The sequence below is a fragment of the Scleropages formosus genome, chromosome 1 (genome assembly GCF_900964775.1).
Source record: "Scleropages formosus chromosome 1, fSclFor1.1, whole genome shotgun sequence".
NCBI classification, from domain to species: Eukaryota; Metazoa; Chordata; class Actinopteri; order Osteoglossiformes; family Osteoglossidae; genus Scleropages; species Scleropages formosus.
The window spans coordinates 16547075-16567698 of record NC_041806.1 but is presented as its reverse complement, the minus strand read 5'-3'; the positions used below and the strand labels follow the sequence as shown (position 1 = coordinate 16567698).

The 20624-nt window shown below is 40.7% G+C and overlaps 1 protein-coding gene across 7 annotated transcripts in view; it reads right to left on the bottom strand.

Moving 5' to 3' along the window:
* Window positions 1-269: 269 nt before the first annotated feature.
* The window catches only part of tep1 (telomerase-associated protein 1), a 34264-nt gene continuing 13909 nt past the window's right edge, over window positions 270-20624 (bottom strand). For 4 of the 7 annotated variants that reach the window (XM_018758023.2, XM_018758022.2, XM_018758024.2 and 1 more), the window contains 38 exons: window positions 20164-20455; window positions 19966-20087; window positions 19752-19865; window positions 19211-19328; window positions 17534-17728; window positions 16970-17154; window positions 16584-16725; window positions 15781-15960; window positions 15546-15638; window positions 15300-15432; window positions 14900-15059; window positions 14654-14787; window positions 14472-14560; window positions 14247-14361; window positions 14035-14079; window positions 13444-13672; window positions 12359-12479; window positions 12095-12219; window positions 11868-11967; window positions 9695-9850; window positions 9321-9533; window positions 9107-9163; window positions 8896-9019; window positions 8534-8758; window positions 8117-8274; window positions 7705-7812; window positions 7363-7467; window positions 6996-7125; window positions 6475-6566; window positions 5421-5556; window positions 5118-5251; window positions 4821-4942; window positions 4552-4692; window positions 4348-4447; window positions 4115-4232; window positions 3196-3278; window positions 2983-3087; window positions 270-2669 (listed from right to left, as the gene is read on the bottom strand). In XM_018758023.2, the coding sequence (XP_018613539.2) occupies window positions 2550-2669; window positions 2983-3087; window positions 3196-3278; window positions 4115-4232; window positions 4348-4447; window positions 4552-4692; window positions 4821-4942; window positions 5118-5251; window positions 5421-5556; window positions 6475-6566; window positions 6996-7125; window positions 7363-7467; window positions 7705-7812; window positions 8117-8274; window positions 8534-8758; window positions 8896-9019; window positions 9107-9163; window positions 9321-9533; window positions 9695-9850; window positions 11868-11967; window positions 12095-12219; window positions 12359-12479; window positions 13444-13672; window positions 14035-14079; window positions 14247-14361; window positions 14472-14560; window positions 14654-14787; window positions 14900-15059; window positions 15300-15432; window positions 15546-15638; window positions 15781-15960; window positions 16584-16725; window positions 16970-17154; window positions 17534-17728; window positions 19211-19328; window positions 19752-19865; window positions 19966-20087; window positions 20164-20455 (5119 nt within the window). In that variant the 3' untranslated portion in view covers window positions 270-2549. Of the gene's footprint in view, window positions 2670-2982; window positions 3088-3195; window positions 3279-3633; window positions 3709-4114; window positions 4233-4347; window positions 4448-4551; window positions 4693-4820; window positions 4943-5117; window positions 5252-5420; window positions 5557-6470; window positions 6567-6995; window positions 7126-7362; window positions 7468-7704; window positions 7813-8116; window positions 8275-8533; window positions 8759-8895; window positions 9020-9106; window positions 9164-9320; window positions 9534-9694; window positions 9851-11867; window positions 11968-12094; window positions 12220-12358; window positions 12480-13443; window positions 13673-14034; window positions 14080-14246; window positions 14362-14471; window positions 14561-14653; window positions 14788-14899; window positions 15060-15299; window positions 15433-15545; window positions 15639-15780; window positions 15961-16583; window positions 16726-16969; window positions 17155-17533; window positions 17729-19210; window positions 19329-19751; window positions 19866-19965; window positions 20088-20163; window positions 20456-20624 lie in introns of those variants that run through there. The other 3 variants (XR_003797536.1, XM_029249991.1, XM_029249993.1) reach the window with 3 other exon arrangements.

Sequence of the window (20624 nt, the reverse complement as noted above, 5' to 3'; positions counted from 1 at the left end):
TTGTATTATGTTAGGATATGTTTTTTTATTGTGGGGGTGCGGTGGCGCAGTGGGTTGGACCGCAGTCCTGCTCTTTGGTGGGTCTGGGGTTCAAGTCCCGCTTGGGGTGCCTTGCGGCAGACTGGCGTCCTGTCCTGGGTGTGTCCCCTTCCCCCTCTGGCCTTACGCCCTGTGTTGCCGGGTAGGCTCCGGTTCCCCGTGACCCCGTAAGGGACGAGCGGTTCTGAAAATGTGTGTGTGTGTGTGTGTGTGTGTGTGTGTGTGTGTGTGTGTATTTTTATCTGTGCATTATTACTTTGTATCACTTTAACACTGATCAGGGTGCTTTCCCTTCAGAATGCAGAGCCTGTTCTGGAGAGTGATGCAGGTGAAAATTCCAGACTGTGAAAATATAACTATAGTGCTGTGTAGTGTTACTATTCTATATTAGTATTAACATGAATAATATGTGAAAACACTATTACACAATTTAACATTCACACATACATTGTTTATATACAGTTGCAAGAAAAAGTTTGGGAACCGTTTGGAATTTGCTGGCTTTTGGTATTATTCATAAAATGTGGTCTAATGTTCAACTAAGTCACAGTAATAGATAATCTGCTTAAACTAATAACTCACAGTATTTAATACATCATTTGAACATTCACAGTCCAGGCTGTAAAAAGTATGTGGCCTCACATAGTACATCCGGAGCCGCTCGTTGCTGGATGGCAGTTTGAGGACCAAAAAGGTAGGTCAGTGGCAGGTATTCCATGAGGATTAACTCACTCTTGTCCCAGGTTTCAGCACCAGTGCCTGTTAGGTGTGACTGTGTTGGAGCTGCTGCCTTTAGACCCAAAAGGTTACAGGTTCAAATCCCACCACCAGCTGTAGAACCCTTGAGCAAGATACTTTCCCTAAATTGCTCCAGTAAAATTACCCAGGTATATAAATTGATACAAAGTTGTAGATAGCCCAACATCACAAATTGCTCTGCAAAAAAGTGTAACTAGTGGAAGATAGGAAAATGTTGTTTTTGGATATTCTCTGGGGTCAAATCCAGTCTGTTACTGACTAGTGAAAATCATATGGAAACCCCCAATTCACCACCTCAGACAACCTATAAGGTTATCAGCACTAGGTTTGGAACACTGCTTGTTGAAGTTACGGTGAGACTTCTCTAGCAGAGATTCAAAATATAGGCTTCATTTCCTTCAATATTGGTACACAAACAGCCTGCACAGAAGGGTGACAGCCACCTGTGAGGAAAATCCATTGTGTGATCCGTAACTTTTGCAAGGATCTCTTTTCTGTAGAGTGCAATGTATTATAATTTATGAAGTTCATGTACATGAGTTCATTTCTTGAAGCTGAAATAGCAACACTGGTGTGGTTAAGTACAGCACTTACACTGAGGAACCTATTCGAGCAAGAAAGTTCTCCTACCTGCCCCTACTCATTTACAACCATTTCCGGCCTTACGCCCTGTGTTGCCGGGTAGGCTCCGGTTCCCCGTGACCCCGTAAGGGACAAGCGGTTCTGAAAATGTGTGTGTGTGTGTGTGTGTACAAGAAACAAGTAAAACCTGGGGAACTAAGGAATGAGACAGCTGAAGGAAGTTTATAAAATAAGTAATGGGTCACACAAAAAACTCTAAAATGTCTTAGCTAGTAGCAGGAAAACCCAGGACAGGGAGGAGTTGAAACAGGTTATGGTACAGTACAGTTTTGGTACATAATATTTTTTCTTGGTTGGGTACTTGCACAGGAAAATTATTCTTCAAGAATGTTGGTTCTTAACTTTATTATCTTAGTGTGCAAGAATTCAGGCTTGTTTTAAAACATGTGGGCCTTGCCTGTTGCACACTGCAACTGATTCAAAGAATGCTAACCCAGCCGTAACACCTTAGCTAGATCACGTCAAGTTCATTGTCATGTGTACAGAGTACAGGCATCGTGTGCATTTAAAGAATGCACAACATCTGACTACAAAAGTAAACATTCAACATGTAAATTAAAGCTACTGACTTTAACAGCCATGCAAATTAAATATATGAATTTTTGGCTTAGTTTGACTATTTAAAATATACAACTGATGCAGCAGGTCATTAGTGGTGCCCCCAGAAATTTCAAGGTTAAGGGGATGATGATACACATCACTATCTTCTATGAATGTATAAAGCACAACAACACATGGAATAGGAGGTTGTGGACATTATATGTTTATCCACCTTTCAGCCATTTTAAAGTACATTTTGCTTTGTCTTGCTGTGTCTTGCTTTAGGCTCATTGTTTGCTGTACAGAGGAACACAAACACTGCAATATGTGAGCTGTTCTGGGAAAATGAAATAAGTTTTAACAGCACATTTTTATTTTAATAATCATTAATTTAATAATTATTGTTAATTATTTTTAAGAATCAAGGGATTAAAGTTGTATTATTGAGCTTTTATTAACCATGATGTAGTGGATTGTCCAATTCAAGTTACAAACTTCTGGTCTCAACTGTGTTTATATGTTGAGGTGCAAGCGTGTATATGGGTGTTCAGATGTGCCATAAATAGAAGTCACTCCCTCCAGGACAGGTAGTACACTTGTCCCTGTCTGTCTGCACACACCAGTTCGTTGGGGTGACAGGGGTTCACCTCAAGACTCACAACAGGACCTTTGCATATGAACAGTCCCACCTATGGGGGGGGGGGAAATACCATATTAATACAAGGATGTTACACTTACCACACATAGTTAGTCACTCTCTCCATGAAAAGGACATCCAGAGAGACAAAAATGTTTTAAAGGCAAATATTATCCATATAAAACCAAAGAACAATGTAATAAAAATGACTGTCCGGCTTTCTGAGCTGTTTAATTATAACTTATGTTCTTATGCATATAATTTTTTTCTTCCCCCAAGCAAGTAGAACACCTGTTGATTAGTCTGGAAATCTACAGTCAAGTACATCTTTTTACTAGTATAGTTTAGTCCATAATCTAACACACCTGTTTCTTTGTTTGAAGGTCCCACAGTTTAACGGTCCGGTCGTGTGACGCAGAGATGATCTTGTTGTCTGTAAGTCTCAACACGGTGATTCTGTCATGGTGCACCTGTAAACCCAGCACTATCATCCTCATCACAGTTACAGGAGTCATTACACTGCCCAAGAATGCTGACATTTTGAACAGCACTGTACCAAACATGTTACATCTCCTTACCCCCATCTTCTTCTTCCAGGAGCTTAGTTCTGGTGGCATATTGAACCAAAGGTTCCCCCTGGAATCTCCACACACCATGAACTCTTTAAGAGGCAAGAAGGAGGACAAGTCAACATGGCCAGGACAGAAGTGGTCCAATTTTCAATTTTACATCTTTATGTGAAGCCACTTAAAGCTTACTCGTTTATTCATTTAATAACTGGGAGCTACATCACATTTAAAACAAATTTTAAAGAAATAAAAATATGTTTCCACAAACTCCTATTCAGTGCTTATTGCTGACGAATTAACTAATTTTTGGTATTTTCAGCTTTCTTTGAGCTCCACTCTGACCTTCATTCTGAGAGTCCACCTGTTCTCACTGGCTCTGTCAAAATCTCTGACACGCACACATACCAGAGAATTCTGTAAAAGTGACTTAAATTAAAGTTCCCTTACTTCTGGTCATTTAATCTGCTGGCAGCAAATAAAGGAAAACATAGGTGAAGATAAAAACAGGTCATATTTCTCCCTCTGCAAACATAAATTTTAGAAAATCAGAACAAGAATTTGGTTTTTTCAACCTTTGTAGCAGTATTTTGCTATTGTCGTAACTTGTTGGATCTACTGAATGCTAAAGGATGTCACAATTTCAACAGCACTGTAGCTAACCTGCTATACCTCTCTTAGTTTCTTCTTTCTCCAGACATTTAGCTATGAGCAAGACAACTGGAAAAATAGTTGTATCTTCAGAGAGTCTTAACTTGAATTCTCCTCTTTACCAACTTCATACCACACGTTTTTTATATATATAAAAAACAGACTCTTGTAAATGACAAACTTATTAACTGAAGGTTCTGAGGGTCAACAACAGCTGCTCTTTACATAGTCAGTAGACAAAGACTGCTAATATACCCAACATAAAAGACACTTGCCGTACCCTTGTCCAAAGTGGCCGCAGTAAAGCAGGTTTTGCAGGCCAGTTCAGGTGCAGCTTTCTCTGAAACATCCATCTTAAAGGTACTACATGATCTGTCCATGTCAGGACCCATGGCAAACTAGAAAGAACATTATTAGGTAAAGAGCCACTCAGTGTGCAGCAGTAAAAAAAACTTCATATTTAGATACAGTAAGTATCCTGTCATTACAAAATAAAGATGACAGAGGACTTACTATGAAGCCCAGGACAATGTCACCCTTGGACTCTCCCAGAATCCAGGCACTCTTCTTGTCATTAAGTTTTGTACCCAAGGGCACAGTGTTATATGAAAAACTGCAATGGAAACAATACGTGCTGAAGGACAAATACCCAGTCTAGAGAAGACCTGAATTTTTATTTCCACAAATACATGGATGGTGCTATGAACAAATGCCTACCTCAATTCATGATGCTCCCTTGTCTCCTCTGACTCTGTGATGCTGTAAATGCATTCATCATCGCAGATGCCGAACAGAACAGAGCAGTACAGAAGGAACAACACTGGCGAGGGAACTTTGTAAGAGGACACATGAAGGAAGCTGGAAATAAACAGCACCATGGTAACCTTGGTTACAGGAAATTAAAAAAAAAACATTAAAACCCTGGGAGTTCACAGTGCTTCAGTTAGTAGGACAAAAAAGTAAAACTTCATAGGTCACAAACTGACTGTGCAGATGTGCGTTGAGAATTCCAGGCCAGCTGCCACAGAGAAACAGAACAGTCACCGGAGCTCACGGCAAACTGCTCCTCTTGTAAAAAGGTCACTGCTGTGATCATGTGCTCAGTCACCTGAAAAGAAGGGCGTCTAACACTGTAACCACACAGTTCAGAAAGCATGAAACTATCAATAGATGATTAATCGAAAAATTGGCGCATGAGAAAATTATTGGCAGTAAACAAAAAAGTGTCAGAACAAGAACCCAGTAGCTTATCCAGTGAAAGAGAATCACAGAGAGATCGTTACCTGTTTCCAGCATAACACAGAGCTCTGGAACCACCACATCTCCACCCTACCAGAGGTGTAGCCCAAGAGCACCAGCTGACCCAAGGGAGAGAAACAGAGGGCTGTGACACTGCCCTTTTTGATGGGACATTCCTCTGCAAGTAGAAGAAAAATTCCTTAACAGCTGTAAACTATACAGCTTTTTACAGTTAAATTTGAGAAGCAGAGTGAAAAACGCTGCAATTACATCATATCCCTTTAAATAACTGCAACAGTGAAGGTAAAGCAGCAAAACTGAGTGTGAATTACTTAATTTACAATTACCCATTGCTGTATCAATGCACCAGGACCTTAATGAAAAATCTTCAGACACAGTGAGAAAAGCTGAGACTACATCCTGCCCCATCGCTGCAGCCTGTATCCCTCCACTGTGCTCGGAAATAGTGCTGTGATGGTGCACCTGCGAAGAGATAAATTCAACAGATAAAAATTTACTGCAAGACCTTTATTTACTTACTGTAGTTTCATAACTCGGTTTTATGGCTTCTCTATACTGGAAACATCAGGTGTGAAAAACAGAATACGGAGGAAGGAACAACACTCCATCAGAGAATTTTTTTACTACTTTTAGAAGTAACATTAAATTTAAGACTATGATTTATTTTATTTCCAGAACCTCCACTTACTCATCTCCATTTCCTTCTACTGAATGTTTGGGGTTTCACTTTATACATGCAGGACAGTAACATGCAGTACATTACTGTACAGCACATCTGGAGGCGCAGAAGTGTAATGGAGGATATTGTAGGGAGAACATTTTAAATTGTGTTTGACCTTAAATACTGGCAACGTATTTCATTTACAACTGAGGTTGTAAGCATGTAATGTCTGTCAGCTTCTGAGCACTTTCAGTTTGTAATCAAAAGGGCTTTACTAACAGATACGTACAGCTTTACTTAACTTATTCACTAGGTAGATTCCGTGGAAGTCTCACCTATAGCTATAATGAATTTTTTAAAAATGCTGAATGAAATCAGTCCTGCACAGTTCTGTGAAGTTGCCCTACAACAAACAGCACCTTTATGTTTCTGAGTATGTTTTGCTGCCAACTATTGGCAGAAAGCAAAAAGAGAGGTCACTTCCACTTCACAGAAGAAAATTTTAGAGAATAAAACAGAAAAGAAAAAGCTATTAAAAATAAGTGTCTCTCTCTATTTCCTAACCCAAATTTTTTAAACTGGAGGTACCAGTGTGTTTATGATATACTTAGCTCTACACAGTTCAGCCATACTGAGAAAGTAAGAGGTTTTTAGTGTTAATCAGACAAGAACTACATTTAAAAAGACCACATGGATGTTTTAGACATAGAAGCACCTGCCTTCAATGGCTGCCAGAATTTAACTATTCCATCATCAGATGCTGTGGCAACCATTAAATTTTCTTCATTGACTTCTTGACTCTTACCTGAATCTGAAAGTTTAAGAGAAACAAAAATCATGTAACAATCTTTCCAAGGATTTCCAATCCTATGGGTCCAATTTAACAAACCAAAGATGTATGGTAAATCGTATCAATTCAACTCATGTGCTAACCCATTATACCCAGACAACTAATGTGACAAAAATGTGGAATAACAGTTCATAGCAGCAGATCTGTTGCAGTGATTTCAAAATTGGTTACACTGTTCATTACTAATCAGAAGTGGCATTGCTTCACTGCTCCCCACTAAAAGTGAGATGGGTAAATAGTACCAAAATTTAATTCATGGGTTAAAGGTTTAAAAAGGTGAGTCTTTAGTCCAGCAGCAGACAGGTAATTCTCACAGGTATCGGGAGCCTGTTCTACAGCTATAGAATGACTATCCACTTAATTTAATGTGTGGTGCGTGTTGTGGTATACCAGTGTGATCCAACACGCAGCACTGGTGGATTGTGGACTTGTGAGCAGGGATCTTTGTAATCTCCACCCCCGATTCAGAGTTCCACACCAACAACTCCCCTTGTCCTGACCCAGCAATGACATACTTTTGCTAGAAAAGGAGAGGGATGGAAAATAAATACAGTAAATAAATAAATACTATTGCCTGGACTGTTTCTTACTACAGGACACTTCAAATACAATTATTTATAATAGTTTGCCTTCAGTACTATTTCACACCTGTCCATACAATATATTTTGTTTGTTCAAATCCACTCTTTCACTACAGCCTTCACCACACTGCTGTCCTTAGTACCATACCACCTGTCCCCTATTGTGAGAAACTCACCAGACAGCAAACTGAAGTTAGGGAATCACTCCCTGAAAATTCTTGAACCCAGTGTCCTGTACTCAGATCCCACAAACGTACCGTGCAATCAACAGAGCAGCTCACCTAAGGAGACATGAGTTGCGGTTGGTATTAAGAAGGGTGAGACAAGAAGATAGTTTTTTTTTTTTTACCCATTAAAACCATGAACACCTCTGTGTAACATGTAGCATTATCGATCTATATTTAAAAGAGGTGGAGGACAGGCAAATTCAGGAATATCTAAAAGGGTATGAGCTCAGTAAAATTCAGTTTACTGGGGTAGTTTTAGAGTGCAAGTCCTGATCTATTAGAAAATCTCACCACAAAATGGGGGGTCCAAGCACAGCCAGTTATCCAGTCTCCATGACAGTGAAGGAGGGACTGAGAAAGTGATGGTGGGGAAGACATGACATTCCACACAAGCAGAGCCTGAAACACAAAAGGTTGGAAGTCACTATCACCAGGCCAAAAACCAGCATCAACACTACCATAACCACTTTAAACTGCAATCAACACCGCTGTCATAACCCATATAATTCTAACAAAAACATCATTAATACCTTCATAATCATGAGAACCACAAAAACCACCACTGCCATTATCATCATTCACAATCCCTGGAATTAGTCTCCATCATCAAAAATACTATGATCATCACCATTAATTACTGTCAATGTGAAAAATATGCTTTGGTGGTACTGGCCAGTAAAGACACACTGGATTCATCATATACCTGGTCTTTCCCCCCTGAAAGAAGTTGCTCCCCACTGGGACTGAAACACAAGCATGTGACTCCTTTACTGTGACCTCTGAGGAGAGAAACTGGACTGGGGTCAGTAAATGGGTTGGCAGTCAAGTCCTGAATTGACCACAGAGCAATGGTGAAGTCCTCTGAGACAAAGAGATGAGTGTGGGGGAGAAAAAGAAGACACTACTGTTATTAAAAATATTTCTTTGAACATAGCAGTGTAGCAATGGCCAATAAAACTATCTTGCATAGCATGGCAATATGACAAGGTAATAAACTCCTAAACATTTAAACAGTGATCACTAAAGACTGTATAAAGTGAATAAAAAGCTTAACAGAGCATCTGACTTGGGATCAGTTTCATTCATTCAATAACAAAATGTAGGTGATGAGTTGAAACACCTGATGCGGAAGCCAGGTAAGTCGAGGACTGAGCCATGGCAATGACAGGTGCCTTCTGCTTTCCAAAAGAGGCCTGTGGCTCCATGCCACCCTCTGTCCGCCTCCAGATCCTCATGTAGCTGTCCCCACCCCCTGAGACAAGCAGCTCCGCCTCATTCTGTGTCATGGCCCAAACTAGGCAGTGTATGGACACACTGACATCTTCACTGGCCCATATTCTCTTCCCTAAAAAAAGAAAAGAGGGCCAGTGAAGCACTACACTGTGGGAAAGCATGTGCAAGTGGCAGAACTTCCTGTTACGAATTCTGGATGAGGCTGAGAAAAGCTCAAGATATTATAAATACATGGTGTCCTAAGCATACCCGATTCCACAGAAAACAGCTGGAGGCCATCACCATGGTAACCTACAGCTGCATAGACCCCAGCAACAGCTACACAGAGGGCTGGGGATTTTACTTCAGGGAACCAGTATGAATCTGTCTGCGTCTGAGGAACAAACAAACAAACTAAAGTCATACACAACAAACTGAAACAATATAAAGGTATCAGTACAGACTGGTAAACTGGATCTACCTTTACTCCTCCCAGCTGACCCACTGAAAACCCAAGACTCCCTGACCACAACTTGACCTGACGAAGGAAGAAAGGAAGAGAAACTGGAAAATTATACATTTAATCATAGCTAGAAACCTTTATACACACACTGCTTCTGCAAAACCACAGCATCTACAGCAAGGTGTGTGAAAATCATACAACTGTTCATCATTCAGTGTTATATTTATCTTACCATGCTGTCAGATCCAGCACTCAACAGCAGTCTTCCTTCCTGCATGAAGCTCAGCACTTCTGCAGATCCCTTGTGAGCCTGATAGCACCCCACACAGGATGAGGTGGGAACAGACCACAGCCTTACCTCCCCAGACAGAGAGCCAGAGGAGAGCAGAGAGGAGGAGAGAGAAAAGGACAGGCTGCGCACAGACTGCTGATGACCAGACAAAGCCTGAGAGAGATCAGGAAAAAATAAAGCAAGGAAAAAAAAGGTGACAGCTTAACCAATTTTTTATGAACATGAAAAATATAACTATACATTCACTTATTTCACTGTACAGCACATTCAGCTCATCTCACAGAGGATTCCTATTCCATTCCAGTGGAACTTACCACAACCATCTCCCCACTGAGCCAGTTGCAGAGCCGTACACAACCATCCCAACAGCCAAGTGCCAGAATATGACCCTCGGGATGAAAAGCCACACAATTGAGAGGACAGGGGTTTATGAGTGTGGCAGCAAGGGTTCCCTTTGGAGATGCCCACACCTAGGACAATATGTGAAACCAAAAATATTGTTGTATAGCAATAATCATAAAAAACCAACAGAGCAGAACAGCTATCATTGCATAACCAGAAAAAACCATTTTGGAAGATCTGTCTGCAAAGAGAATGCTCATACCAAGAACTCCTCATTTCCATTCAAATGTAGAAAATATATACATATGGAGAATTCCTGCCTTATCCTTTAAGCACAAAGAAAATGTAGCACTTAAAACAATTACTTTTGCTCCATTTTACACTAAAACTATAATTTTTCAATTTAGACATCTCCGATTCACTCGGAGGGGGGTGTGGTGGCACAGTGGGCATGACCTATGCCTGCTTTCTGGTGGGTCTGGGGTTCAAGTCCTGCTTGGGGTGCCTCGTGGCAGTCTGGTGTCCCATCTGGGGTGTGTCCCCTCCCCCTCCAGCCTTGCACCATGTGTTGCAGGGTTAGGCTCCGGTTCACCGCGACCCCGCTCAGGACAAGCAATTTCAGACAGTCTGTGTGTGCTATTCACGCTCTCACTGCAATTTCTACACAGGCCTACAAATCAGCTCACGATAATAATTGCGCCTCTTGGCAAAAAAAAAAAAAAAAAAAAAAAAGGTTGATGGTAAAGAGCTACAAGATTTCAAGAGTTACTTGTGAGTCATAAGAGATATCTGACAACTAACATGTTCCAGACAAGTACCTTTTGAGGTGTCTCGATGTCAGCAAGGTGTGCATATTGAACTGTCTTTAGGCGAACATAAGAATCGACAGCTATAAATGGGGAATTTTTATAATTCTCACTCAAAACCGCTGAATCCCTCTCAACATTCCACAAGGGTCTCAAAACAACTGTATATGGAGCTACCCATGTAATGTATACCAGTTTACATCCGTCAAATTGTACTGTGCTGTACTGACTGCACTTTGAGAATTGTGTTTCTGTACCCATGTCTCTATTATGAAATGCGCATCTGTTTTTGTCAAGTTGGGTGTTGGGCTAAAGCATCTGCACACTGAATAAATGTAAACTCACACCAACACAGGCAAAAGATATAAACACTGCAGACTAAGCCAGATTTAAAACTACATGCAAACCCATAGACCAGGAGCAGTGAGGGATTAGTGCTACCTACTGCGCCACCCAAGAGCAACAAAATAAAACAATGAAGAGAAAAATCATAGTAATGTACATGACATGGGGTAGAAAAGGAAGAGTATTACTGTGCAGTTGTTGTGTATAAGCCAATTTAAACCTGTGGGCATTAAGTCTGAATTTAAAGGTGTAGTAGTTTTGATATTCTGGACATGGTTTTCAATTACATTTACATTTACGTTTATGAATTTAGCAGACACTTTTGTCCAAAGCGACGTACATCTCAGCAAAACTACAATTTGTGCATTACATTAAGAGAAAGAGACATGGCTACAGACATGTGACTCTTAAGCAAACCTAGTCTGTTACTATCCACTTGATGCACCGATGTTCATCGCTCGAGTAGGCGCATAAAACGCAGGATAGATGAATCCTGATGACCTCCTACCAATTTTTTTTTTTTTAAGAATAAGGTACACAAACTAATAATCACATACAATGCCGGAGTAACGGCTGTGTAAAGGCCTATCTGGGGAACATCACGAAGCTATGGTGCATCAACTTTTACACCACACATGAGATGGAGAGATCCTGGGCGAAATGGGTCTGGAAAAGGTAAGTTTTCAGACCCTTCTTGAATGTAGACAAAGTTTCTGCAGTTCTGAGTGAGAGGGGAAGGTCATTCCACCACAGTGGAGCCAGAACCGAGAACCTCTGTGCTTTACCTTTCGTATTAATATATTGTTAATATATCATATAAATTAGATTTCCTATGTGTTTAAAAGATAAGGTAAGGATTCTGCATGCCTGGATAAACGTTATTTATCTTTCTCCTTGCACTTATGGTAGCAGAGTTCAAGAACAAATTATGCCCCTCATGCAAGACAAGCCTGTATTTCAGAATCCATATAAGAATTGCTCCCTTAAGCCAAACCTTCAGCTTCGTATCCAAAGAGACTGTTGCAAAGTGCTTTCTGTCTGCACTGACATCACTTCCTGTGATATTGCTGGAATGGGCATCAATACAAGCAGTCCTTGCAAAACAAAAAAGAATATTCAAATTAAATGTTAGTCAAAAAAAAGTTGACACGATTGAGTATACATGCATGATTCTGTAATACATTGTTAATTTCAGATTGAGCATGTGCAAACCAATCTTACCTACAACCACTGTCAGTGTCCCACATTTCTATCTTTCCATTAAATGATGTTGAACCAAGAAGCCCCTCTTCCAGGAAAATACAACCAGATATGCCATCACAGCTGCTAAAGAGCAGTCTTACTTCCTGTAAACACCAGACATATTACGGCCCAAAATTTTTATTCTCTTCAATTATGAAAATCCTTATGATGCGAAAGACACTTTTGACATATATGAATGTTGGGATGTGTTCTGGAAAGACAACAAAAGAAGCAATAACATACCTGCCCAGTTGCCATGTGCAGGATATGAAGGGAACCCTTTCCAGTGCCTACAACCGAGGTCCTGCCTGTAGGACTCAAGGCCACACAGGTGGGTTTGGACAGAAAGGTGGACACCAGTTCACTGCAGACAGTTGAAACATGGCATGTATGTGTACATGTGTTATGACCCACTCACATATCTTCACAATTTTGGCTTTATACACTTATTCCCTGTTATCTTGTACTAAAGGAAATTTTTAATTTTAGATCTTTAAAATAGATTAACAAATTAAGATTTAATAAAATTAACATACCATGACAGTAGGCATTAACTGGCTCAAATAAGGTGAAGGTCATACGTGACATTGAAATATATCAATTATTAGCCAACTGAAGCACAAGGGAGCAAAATACAGAATGCAAGCCAAAAAAAAGTATGCAGCTAAGAATGTAGAGTGCAGAAAGCAGGAAGCATCTTGGGAGTCTGGGAATGTGGCTCCCACAATATAGTGGGTCTCTCAAATAGCTGCTGGCAAAGTTGTCAAATGTGGTCTCAGTTTATCAGACCAAATCAAATATCGCATGTTTAGGCTGGATGTGACAAACTGGAACTAGAAGAAAATCTGGGCCAATTAATGATAAGTGGTATTAATAATCTCGGATCAGACACATGAAAATCCAGATATCAAGAGACAAAATAATTAAGGATGAGTGTAAATATTGTGGCCGTTCGTGGGGTGGGGGGGGACCAAGGCATGTTTTAAAATAAACTGGTTTTTATTGAGTAATCAACTAGAACCAAACTTTCCAGGTCAAAACGAAAGCTAATTAAAAGTAACTCTCCCAAGCCATGCCCTAAACTGTTGTCCAAACTCCTCAGGCTAGCCACCTTTATTGTCCATCCTCCAACCCCTTAAATGAGTGCAACTGGTCATCATTATTCAGTTAGGACAGCAGTGGGCACTTCAGAGTTGCCAATCATGCAGTTCTCATGTCCTGCCCAAGGTTTGACTGCTGACCCTAAACAACTAATAATACCTGTGTGCTTTAGTAATTTAAAGAAAACCTCTAACAAAAGCACAGAATTTTTAACACAAATTATGTACCTGAATTCATTGCGGGCATTTCCTGGTTTGTTGTGCCATCTCATAACATGTACCCCTCTTGGAGAATTTTTTTGCCCTTGTTCCAAAACACCTTTGGCCCAGGTGTGGGCAGCTCCACCTTCCGGCTCATTGAATGCCTGCTGCACAAAGAGGGCCGGCCAAGAGGACAAGATATGTGCATGGTGTTTCAGAAAGGTGTGGCATTCTTCCAGGTCTCCATGGACAGTGCCTATAAAAGTATAATAATACTTCGTGAATTTTCTAGACAAAGTAATAAAACAGTTTCTTCAACTGAATTTTTTGACCTTGTTACAAATTTTCTGAATTCTTACTGAAAATTAAACAGTTCACTCAAGGAGGTTTAGTCCTGCATAAGTCTAGTTCTGACATTCATGGCACACATTACAAAACAGGAAAACATTAAGCAATCAACACCTTAAACAAACAGATGCATTATCACACAAAGTTTCTACCAATTTGAACATAAGGGGGAGGGGAAGAAAGGGGAAAAAAAAAAAAAAAAAATGTACTGCCATTCATAATTCCACGCCATACAACCACAAATTCAAATCAACTTTCCTAACTCCTCACCTGAGAAATCTTCAGCCTCCAGCTCATTGTCCAATGTCCTTTTACCTGCAGTTTTTGTAATTTCATAATTCACTTTATCATGATTGCAACAATATAAGAGAAATGAGCCTTGCACTCCTGTTTCTAATAAATAATCATACTGTACTTTCAAGTGTTAGTATGAGGAACTGTGTACAAGGGTGTCTGGAAGACAAACTGAACCTTTGACTCACCAAACAGACTGTATGTCTCCAGTAGGCGGTGAAGGAGACCATTCCGTATGTTGGCATACAGGAAGTCAAAACTACAGAGCAGAGAATGCAGTATTGCCCAGTGGCCACTGCTCATCTATAACAGGAGATAAGACATTATATAATCATTAATACAGAGGAAAGTCAGAAGCTTGGTTTAAAGTTGGTGAGGGCTGGCGGTGCTGGATGACAGCAGAAGTCACTAACCAGGTGGAAAGGCAGGTGAACAAGGGCATCAGTGTCACAGTGAAGAAAGGTGCTGTTGCCCTCAGGATCACACTGCACCCAAAGGTAAGCTGAGCAAAGCAGATATAAAACATATTGCTATTATTGAAAATGGGTGAAATTATGTACATTAGAAGAGAATGTCTCTGCACTACATCTCCCACCTGCCAGTAAGCTGTGAGCTCTGGACCTGTCATCATCTCTTGACAGGAACAGTTCCTCAAAGGCCAGTTTCACCTCAGGGTTTGTCAGGGCAAGACGGCTGTCTGGGCCTTGGCAGTAGGACTGGCCGATCAGGCTGCAATATTTTCCATCAAGGGCTTTAGGCCAACCAGAAAACTCTATCCAAATACTTCTATAGCACTTTGGAATATGGAGTATTATCACATTTCATAATAATTTGGTCTAACCTCTGTATATTCCTAGTAAGTTGAGAGAAAACTGCCATGGGAACATGACTCTGTGGCTTCCTGGCTGACTGCAGCAATTCCCTCCATGTGACTAGTCCACTTCCTGTGCAGAACTCACTGCACATGGCCAGTATGGTGTATAGGTCCATCTCCCTGAGTCCTGCAAGGCAACCAAGAAAGTATGTCAGTATGACAGCAAGAACTAGAAGAGCTGCTCTGAGGTTTGAAGCTATAGTGAAGTCATGACCTGCAGACAGCATTTACAGAATGTGACAAAATGAATAATGCATGTATTGCAGCACAGTAGCAGTGCAGAAGACCTTGAATCCAGGTTCATTATAGTTGGACATGTTGAGCATGAGCTGAGCATGAAATCTGATGTGTGTAGTGCTCTTCCCACCTGTGTTGCTGACAGCCAGTGCTCCCATTGCCCAGCCCAGCCCCCGTTCTTTGTACTGGGACTCGAGTCTGGACAGGCAGTGCTGCACCAGCTGTCTGAGAGACTGGGGCAGAGACTGCAGGCTCTCCTTCATCTGAAAACACACCCATATTTACCTTCTCTGCAAGATCTTAAAGCATTCCTGTGGAATTCATAATTCATTTCACAATAAGGTAAAGCAGGTGGCAAGAGTATTGTGACCCTGACCTTTTCAAAGACAGCAAAGCTCCTGAGTTCCTTGCAGGCAAGACAGAGGTAGAGGGGACTCACTGCTCCTTTCTTCATCAATAGGATCTGTAGCTGCATACAAAAACACAACAGAGATTCAGCAGAGATGCATTCAGATGGTAAAAAGCACACAATGTCTCAGAAGTTGTTTATACAGGTACACATCCCACATATGATCTAATCATTTGGTTTCCCTTTGCAGTAAAGAACAAACCTGATTGTTAAAAGCAGAATCGTTAAGTTTTTTTCCATACATGGCAAGTTCCTTCTGAACAATCTCTCTCCTGTCTGGCAGTGAAAGCTGACCCAGGGAAAACGAGACGGACACTTTTTTCTTAGCCAGAATTTGCCGGAGCGAAGAGCTGGAGGTGACACTCAGAACCAGACACACACCCTGAAAAGACAGCAGGTAAGCTCATGAATGAAGAAACAATACAGAACGCACAGAAAGATGCAATAAAAAGTACGTTCCTGCAAACACACACAACAGAACAAGAGACATCACATAATCATGCAACTAAAAAGGATTTATATTTGGAAGGAGGTTGTGTTTCAGACCAGACATGGGTAGTAGCGAGTTACATTTACTACAGAAATGCAGTAAATGTACATTCCAGAGTAGTTTAGTACATCAATGTTTCTTACTTTTACTCAATTACATTTTCACATGTAATGGTTTTACTTTCTACACTTAAAACTTATAAAGTCAGCACTAGTGTGAACCACGATGACAGTTATACCAAGCAGACAGTTCTAATACCTAGCAGACTGTGGCCTTTTGAATTTATATGAGTATTCTTATTGAAAGTACCTAATTTTATTGGCACAACAGAATTTATTTAAAAGATATGTAGACATTTTTTCATCAAGTTAAAACTACATTTAAGCTGCTAACATTGCTAATGGCCCAGAACATTAAAAGACTTACTTTGAATCAAAGAAACAAGTGTTTGAGTAGACTTTTGAGCTTTATTTATTTATGTTTTACTTGATTCAGACTAATTTGAGCAGATTTACCGGAGGGGGGCAATGAGGGATCCAGTCAGAAATCAGCTGTCCTTTGGCATCTTCCACAAGGTCCACTCCATCAATCAAGAGGATCAATGACTGATGTTTCTCCAGGGAATTAAGGTGAGAGTAAAATTCTGCTAATAAATCCCTACAGAAATATAATTGCAGATCATGACAGCATTCATCAATTTATCAGATTACATTTTAGGTCACAATGCCAAAAATTTTATGGTAATATACATTTGAGTGCAAACAACACTTAAGGTTGCGTATTTCATGTTTGTTATGACTAGACATGTCGAGACACTAAACCTAATTAATGGGATATTTGGATACTTTGTATCCAGTAAGTATGATTCCTTCTAATTCACATCACATCACCCTTAACATACTTGTAAGTGGTAGGGAGAGAAACCTCCTCTGGTTTTCCCAACTTTTCCCTCAGTGACCTGATGAGGTAGCGCAACATCTGTTCCACATTGCAAGCTGATTGGCTGGCAGCAGTGAAATAGGAAATGACATCACAGCTGTGAGTTCCTTTGGACTGGCCAGTCCTCAAGGCATTAGTCAGTGCCGCCTGTGGTAGAATTACAAGCAGTCAAATGAACTGACAGGTAGAAGACAGAGTGAATGAGGACACAAACAAGTGACGTAAACAAATACAGAGGAATAAAGTACACCAAGAGGGCTATTTTACTGAGCTACATGTCACACAACCTGTTTTAAATGGGCCTATAGGTTTTCTGATGTACAATAAAACAAAAAAAAACCCACTTTCCCCCTTGCTGGTACAACATCTTTTAAGTTTATTCTACACCAATTTCCAGTGTGAAAATAAAAGGATACAAGAGACACAATGCACTACACATATCTAATGAGTGATGTCTTTATTGATTGTCTGTGGTTTATGAGCAGTCCCTTTCTTAGTGTGTGTTCACAAAAAAGGCAATAGTTACCATGAACACAGTCTTGCCATCTCCAGGGGCACCCTCCACCAGGATCAGCCCCTTGCCACCTTTGCACAGGGTTTCCTGAACTTTTGCCATCACAATAGCAATGAGCTTCTCCCGCCCATGACACTGTCGTTGCTGGGCATCCTGGTAAAATTCCTGTTCCGTGACCCCTGACACAGCTTCTGTCTTGTCCGCTTCCTAGAAACCACACAGTCATTTTCTTTCACATGTAATGAGTTGCCTTTAATTACGCTGTTGCCCAGAATGTCAGAAGGGATGTTAAGTCTAGCATCATATAACTAACAAAATTAACGCTGTACTTCGACTTGTAATTTAAGGCCAAATTTAATAATAATAATAATAATAATAATAATAATAAAAAAAATGTTGCAGTTCCCACAACCCGGCCAATCTTAATGAAGTACTGAGACCTTGTCACATTTCTGGTAGCGGATGGGAGTTTTGACCATTTTGTATATAAATTGCATAATAAAATTGAATATACACTGGAAATCTCAAATGAAAATTACATGTTAATCAAACACTCACGCCAAGGAATACGCATTTTATAGACTAATGTACATCTCAAGTAACAATGTCGAAAGGAGGTAAGTTCGTTTTAATAATTTCATGAAAAAGAATAAAAATATGGTTTTAAATATACTCAAGTACTTTCCACATTAAAGTCAGTTTGATATGGTTTTGAAAAGATCCTGAATTTTACAACGCTATTATATACGTTTAAGGGGGGGGTGCGGTGGCGCAGTGGGTTGGACTGGGTCCTTCTCACACACACACACACACACACACACACACATTTTCTGAACCGCTCATACCATATGGGGTCGCGGGGAACCGGAGCCTACCCGGCAACACAGGGCGTAAGGCCAGAGGGGGAGGGGACACACCCAGGACGGGATGCCAGTCCGTCGCAAGGCACCCCAAGCGGGACTCGAACCCCAGACCCACTGGAGAGCAGGACCCGGTCCAACTCACCGCGCCACCGCACCCCCCTGTGTGTATATACGTTTATATATTTATACTTCTACGAATTTTCATTGTTCATCGATATCGCATTTAATTCTTTTCATTTTTGCTCATAATTGCTCTACAATGTTGATAAAATACACTAATTGTGCTAACACGTATTTGTAAAGATTAAAGCTAATTAATCATTTATATACAAGAATGTTTAGTAGGAAACCACTGTTATTCAGACTGCCTGTTTGAAATGTCCACCCTATTCCATCAAGCAGTTGCCCCTGCAAAAGATTTTGCTGAAATCCAACAAGCAACTCAGCATATTAATAAAGTATTCTGATGGTGGCACAGATCAAAGGAACACCTGTTTAATAGTTATTTACATTTAACAATTAATGCCCTGAAAGGAAAACAGTTCCAAGTTGAGCTGTTAGAACTATGTCACTATTCATATGGTACTACAGATTAATAAATATCTGTGGTACTTTTACCTTCAGTGTTATTTTTCTTGTTATACCACAGACTATAGTATCTACAGAAAATACCACTAGAATGTGGAGGAAAAAAAATTTTGGCTATGTTACTGGAAAACCCTATTTTTTCAGCCATGTTAAGGGAACCTCAACATTTTTTATTGGCCTAACAAAAAACTTTGGTATCTGGCTCTCATTTTTCAAAGTAACACCCAAGATTTCTCACTTCCACAAAGAGTGCCAGCAGCGCCTCCCATAGGTCTTCAAGAACAATCTTTCCAAACTTCTCCAGTCCTGAGACAAAAGGTTTCCCTTCCTCAACACCGCCCCACTCACAAGGGTAACTGAGGGAGTGGTGGAGAGATGGACAGAAGAAAAAAAATTTAAATGGAAGACATAACAACAGGACAGAAGGCAGAAACATGCACCACAACAACTAACTCCTAACAGAATGAACGTCTGTATTTTGAACAGGCAGTAAATTACAGTTGTAAACAAGAGGCTGAAACTCCAAACCTGACAGCATGCTGCCAAATTTTTCAATATTTAACATAATACTACAAAACAATTACACAATATGTTCACTCAGGACATCTACTAATCATCAGAAATAGACTGTAAAGATAGAATGTATTGTGACAAGTGAATAAAAGCAATACTTTTGGCCATATTAATAAAAACTGAAAGATTCCTGATCAAGTTTTAAAAGTAGTGTTTGTTTAGTTAGAATCCTGAGATCATTTAAAATTCAATGAAACAGATCTCACTTTTTGTTTACTTTCAGTCCACGAGACACAAGTCTGTTTCTAAGGTCTGACATCCTGGATTCTGACTCCTTGGATTCTGCTGCAAACTCTGTCCGCCACGCCACTGGAACAGAGCTTAAAAATTTGTATTGTTAATAATCCGTGTAATAATAACTGCCCAAACTGCTGCTCTTCTCCCGAGCTGAAGCAGGAAACAAGACTCTTTTTTAGATACCTGGAGAAGTGGGGTGACCTGAAATAGAAGAACATGCGGCTCTCTGCAGACTCAGGGTAAAGGGACTCAAACTGCCGAATCTCCATTTCAGTGATGGACAGACGAGGAGGAGCAGATTCAATCTGCGGGGTGGGGTGGGATTAATTTCTCGCCAAAGAATGTGATCCAGAGAGCAAGAAAAAAAGAGCTGAGTCTTACCCAGCGGTACTGTGGTAGTTCTGGCAGGGTGGGCCGAGGGGGCACAAGCCCATACCTCTCTCCCAGAATACCGAGCAGCAGCTGGCTGCGACAGACCTCCGCCAGGCAGAGTTCCACCATGCGGCCCGCCTCCTCCTCAGTCACGCCCCAGCGCAGGTCTACCTCCTGCAGGTGAAGGCCATAGGGAGCAGCGCGACGCTGAAGCTCTGGGAAGACATTGCGTACCAGCACATCTCGCTCTCCGTGCATATCTCGGAAGGTGGAGGACACAAACACTCGCACCCCGCGCCACCTAAAAGGGGGGGTCGGGGGGACAGAGGAACCTTTCAATGAAACACATAAAAACCAAAAAGCAGCTGTAGCTCCTCAGGTTACAGACTTTAAGACTTTCAAACACTTTGATTCCGAACATGTGGTGTTAATTCAATTCAGTTTATTTTTATAGAGCGCTCCTCTCACAC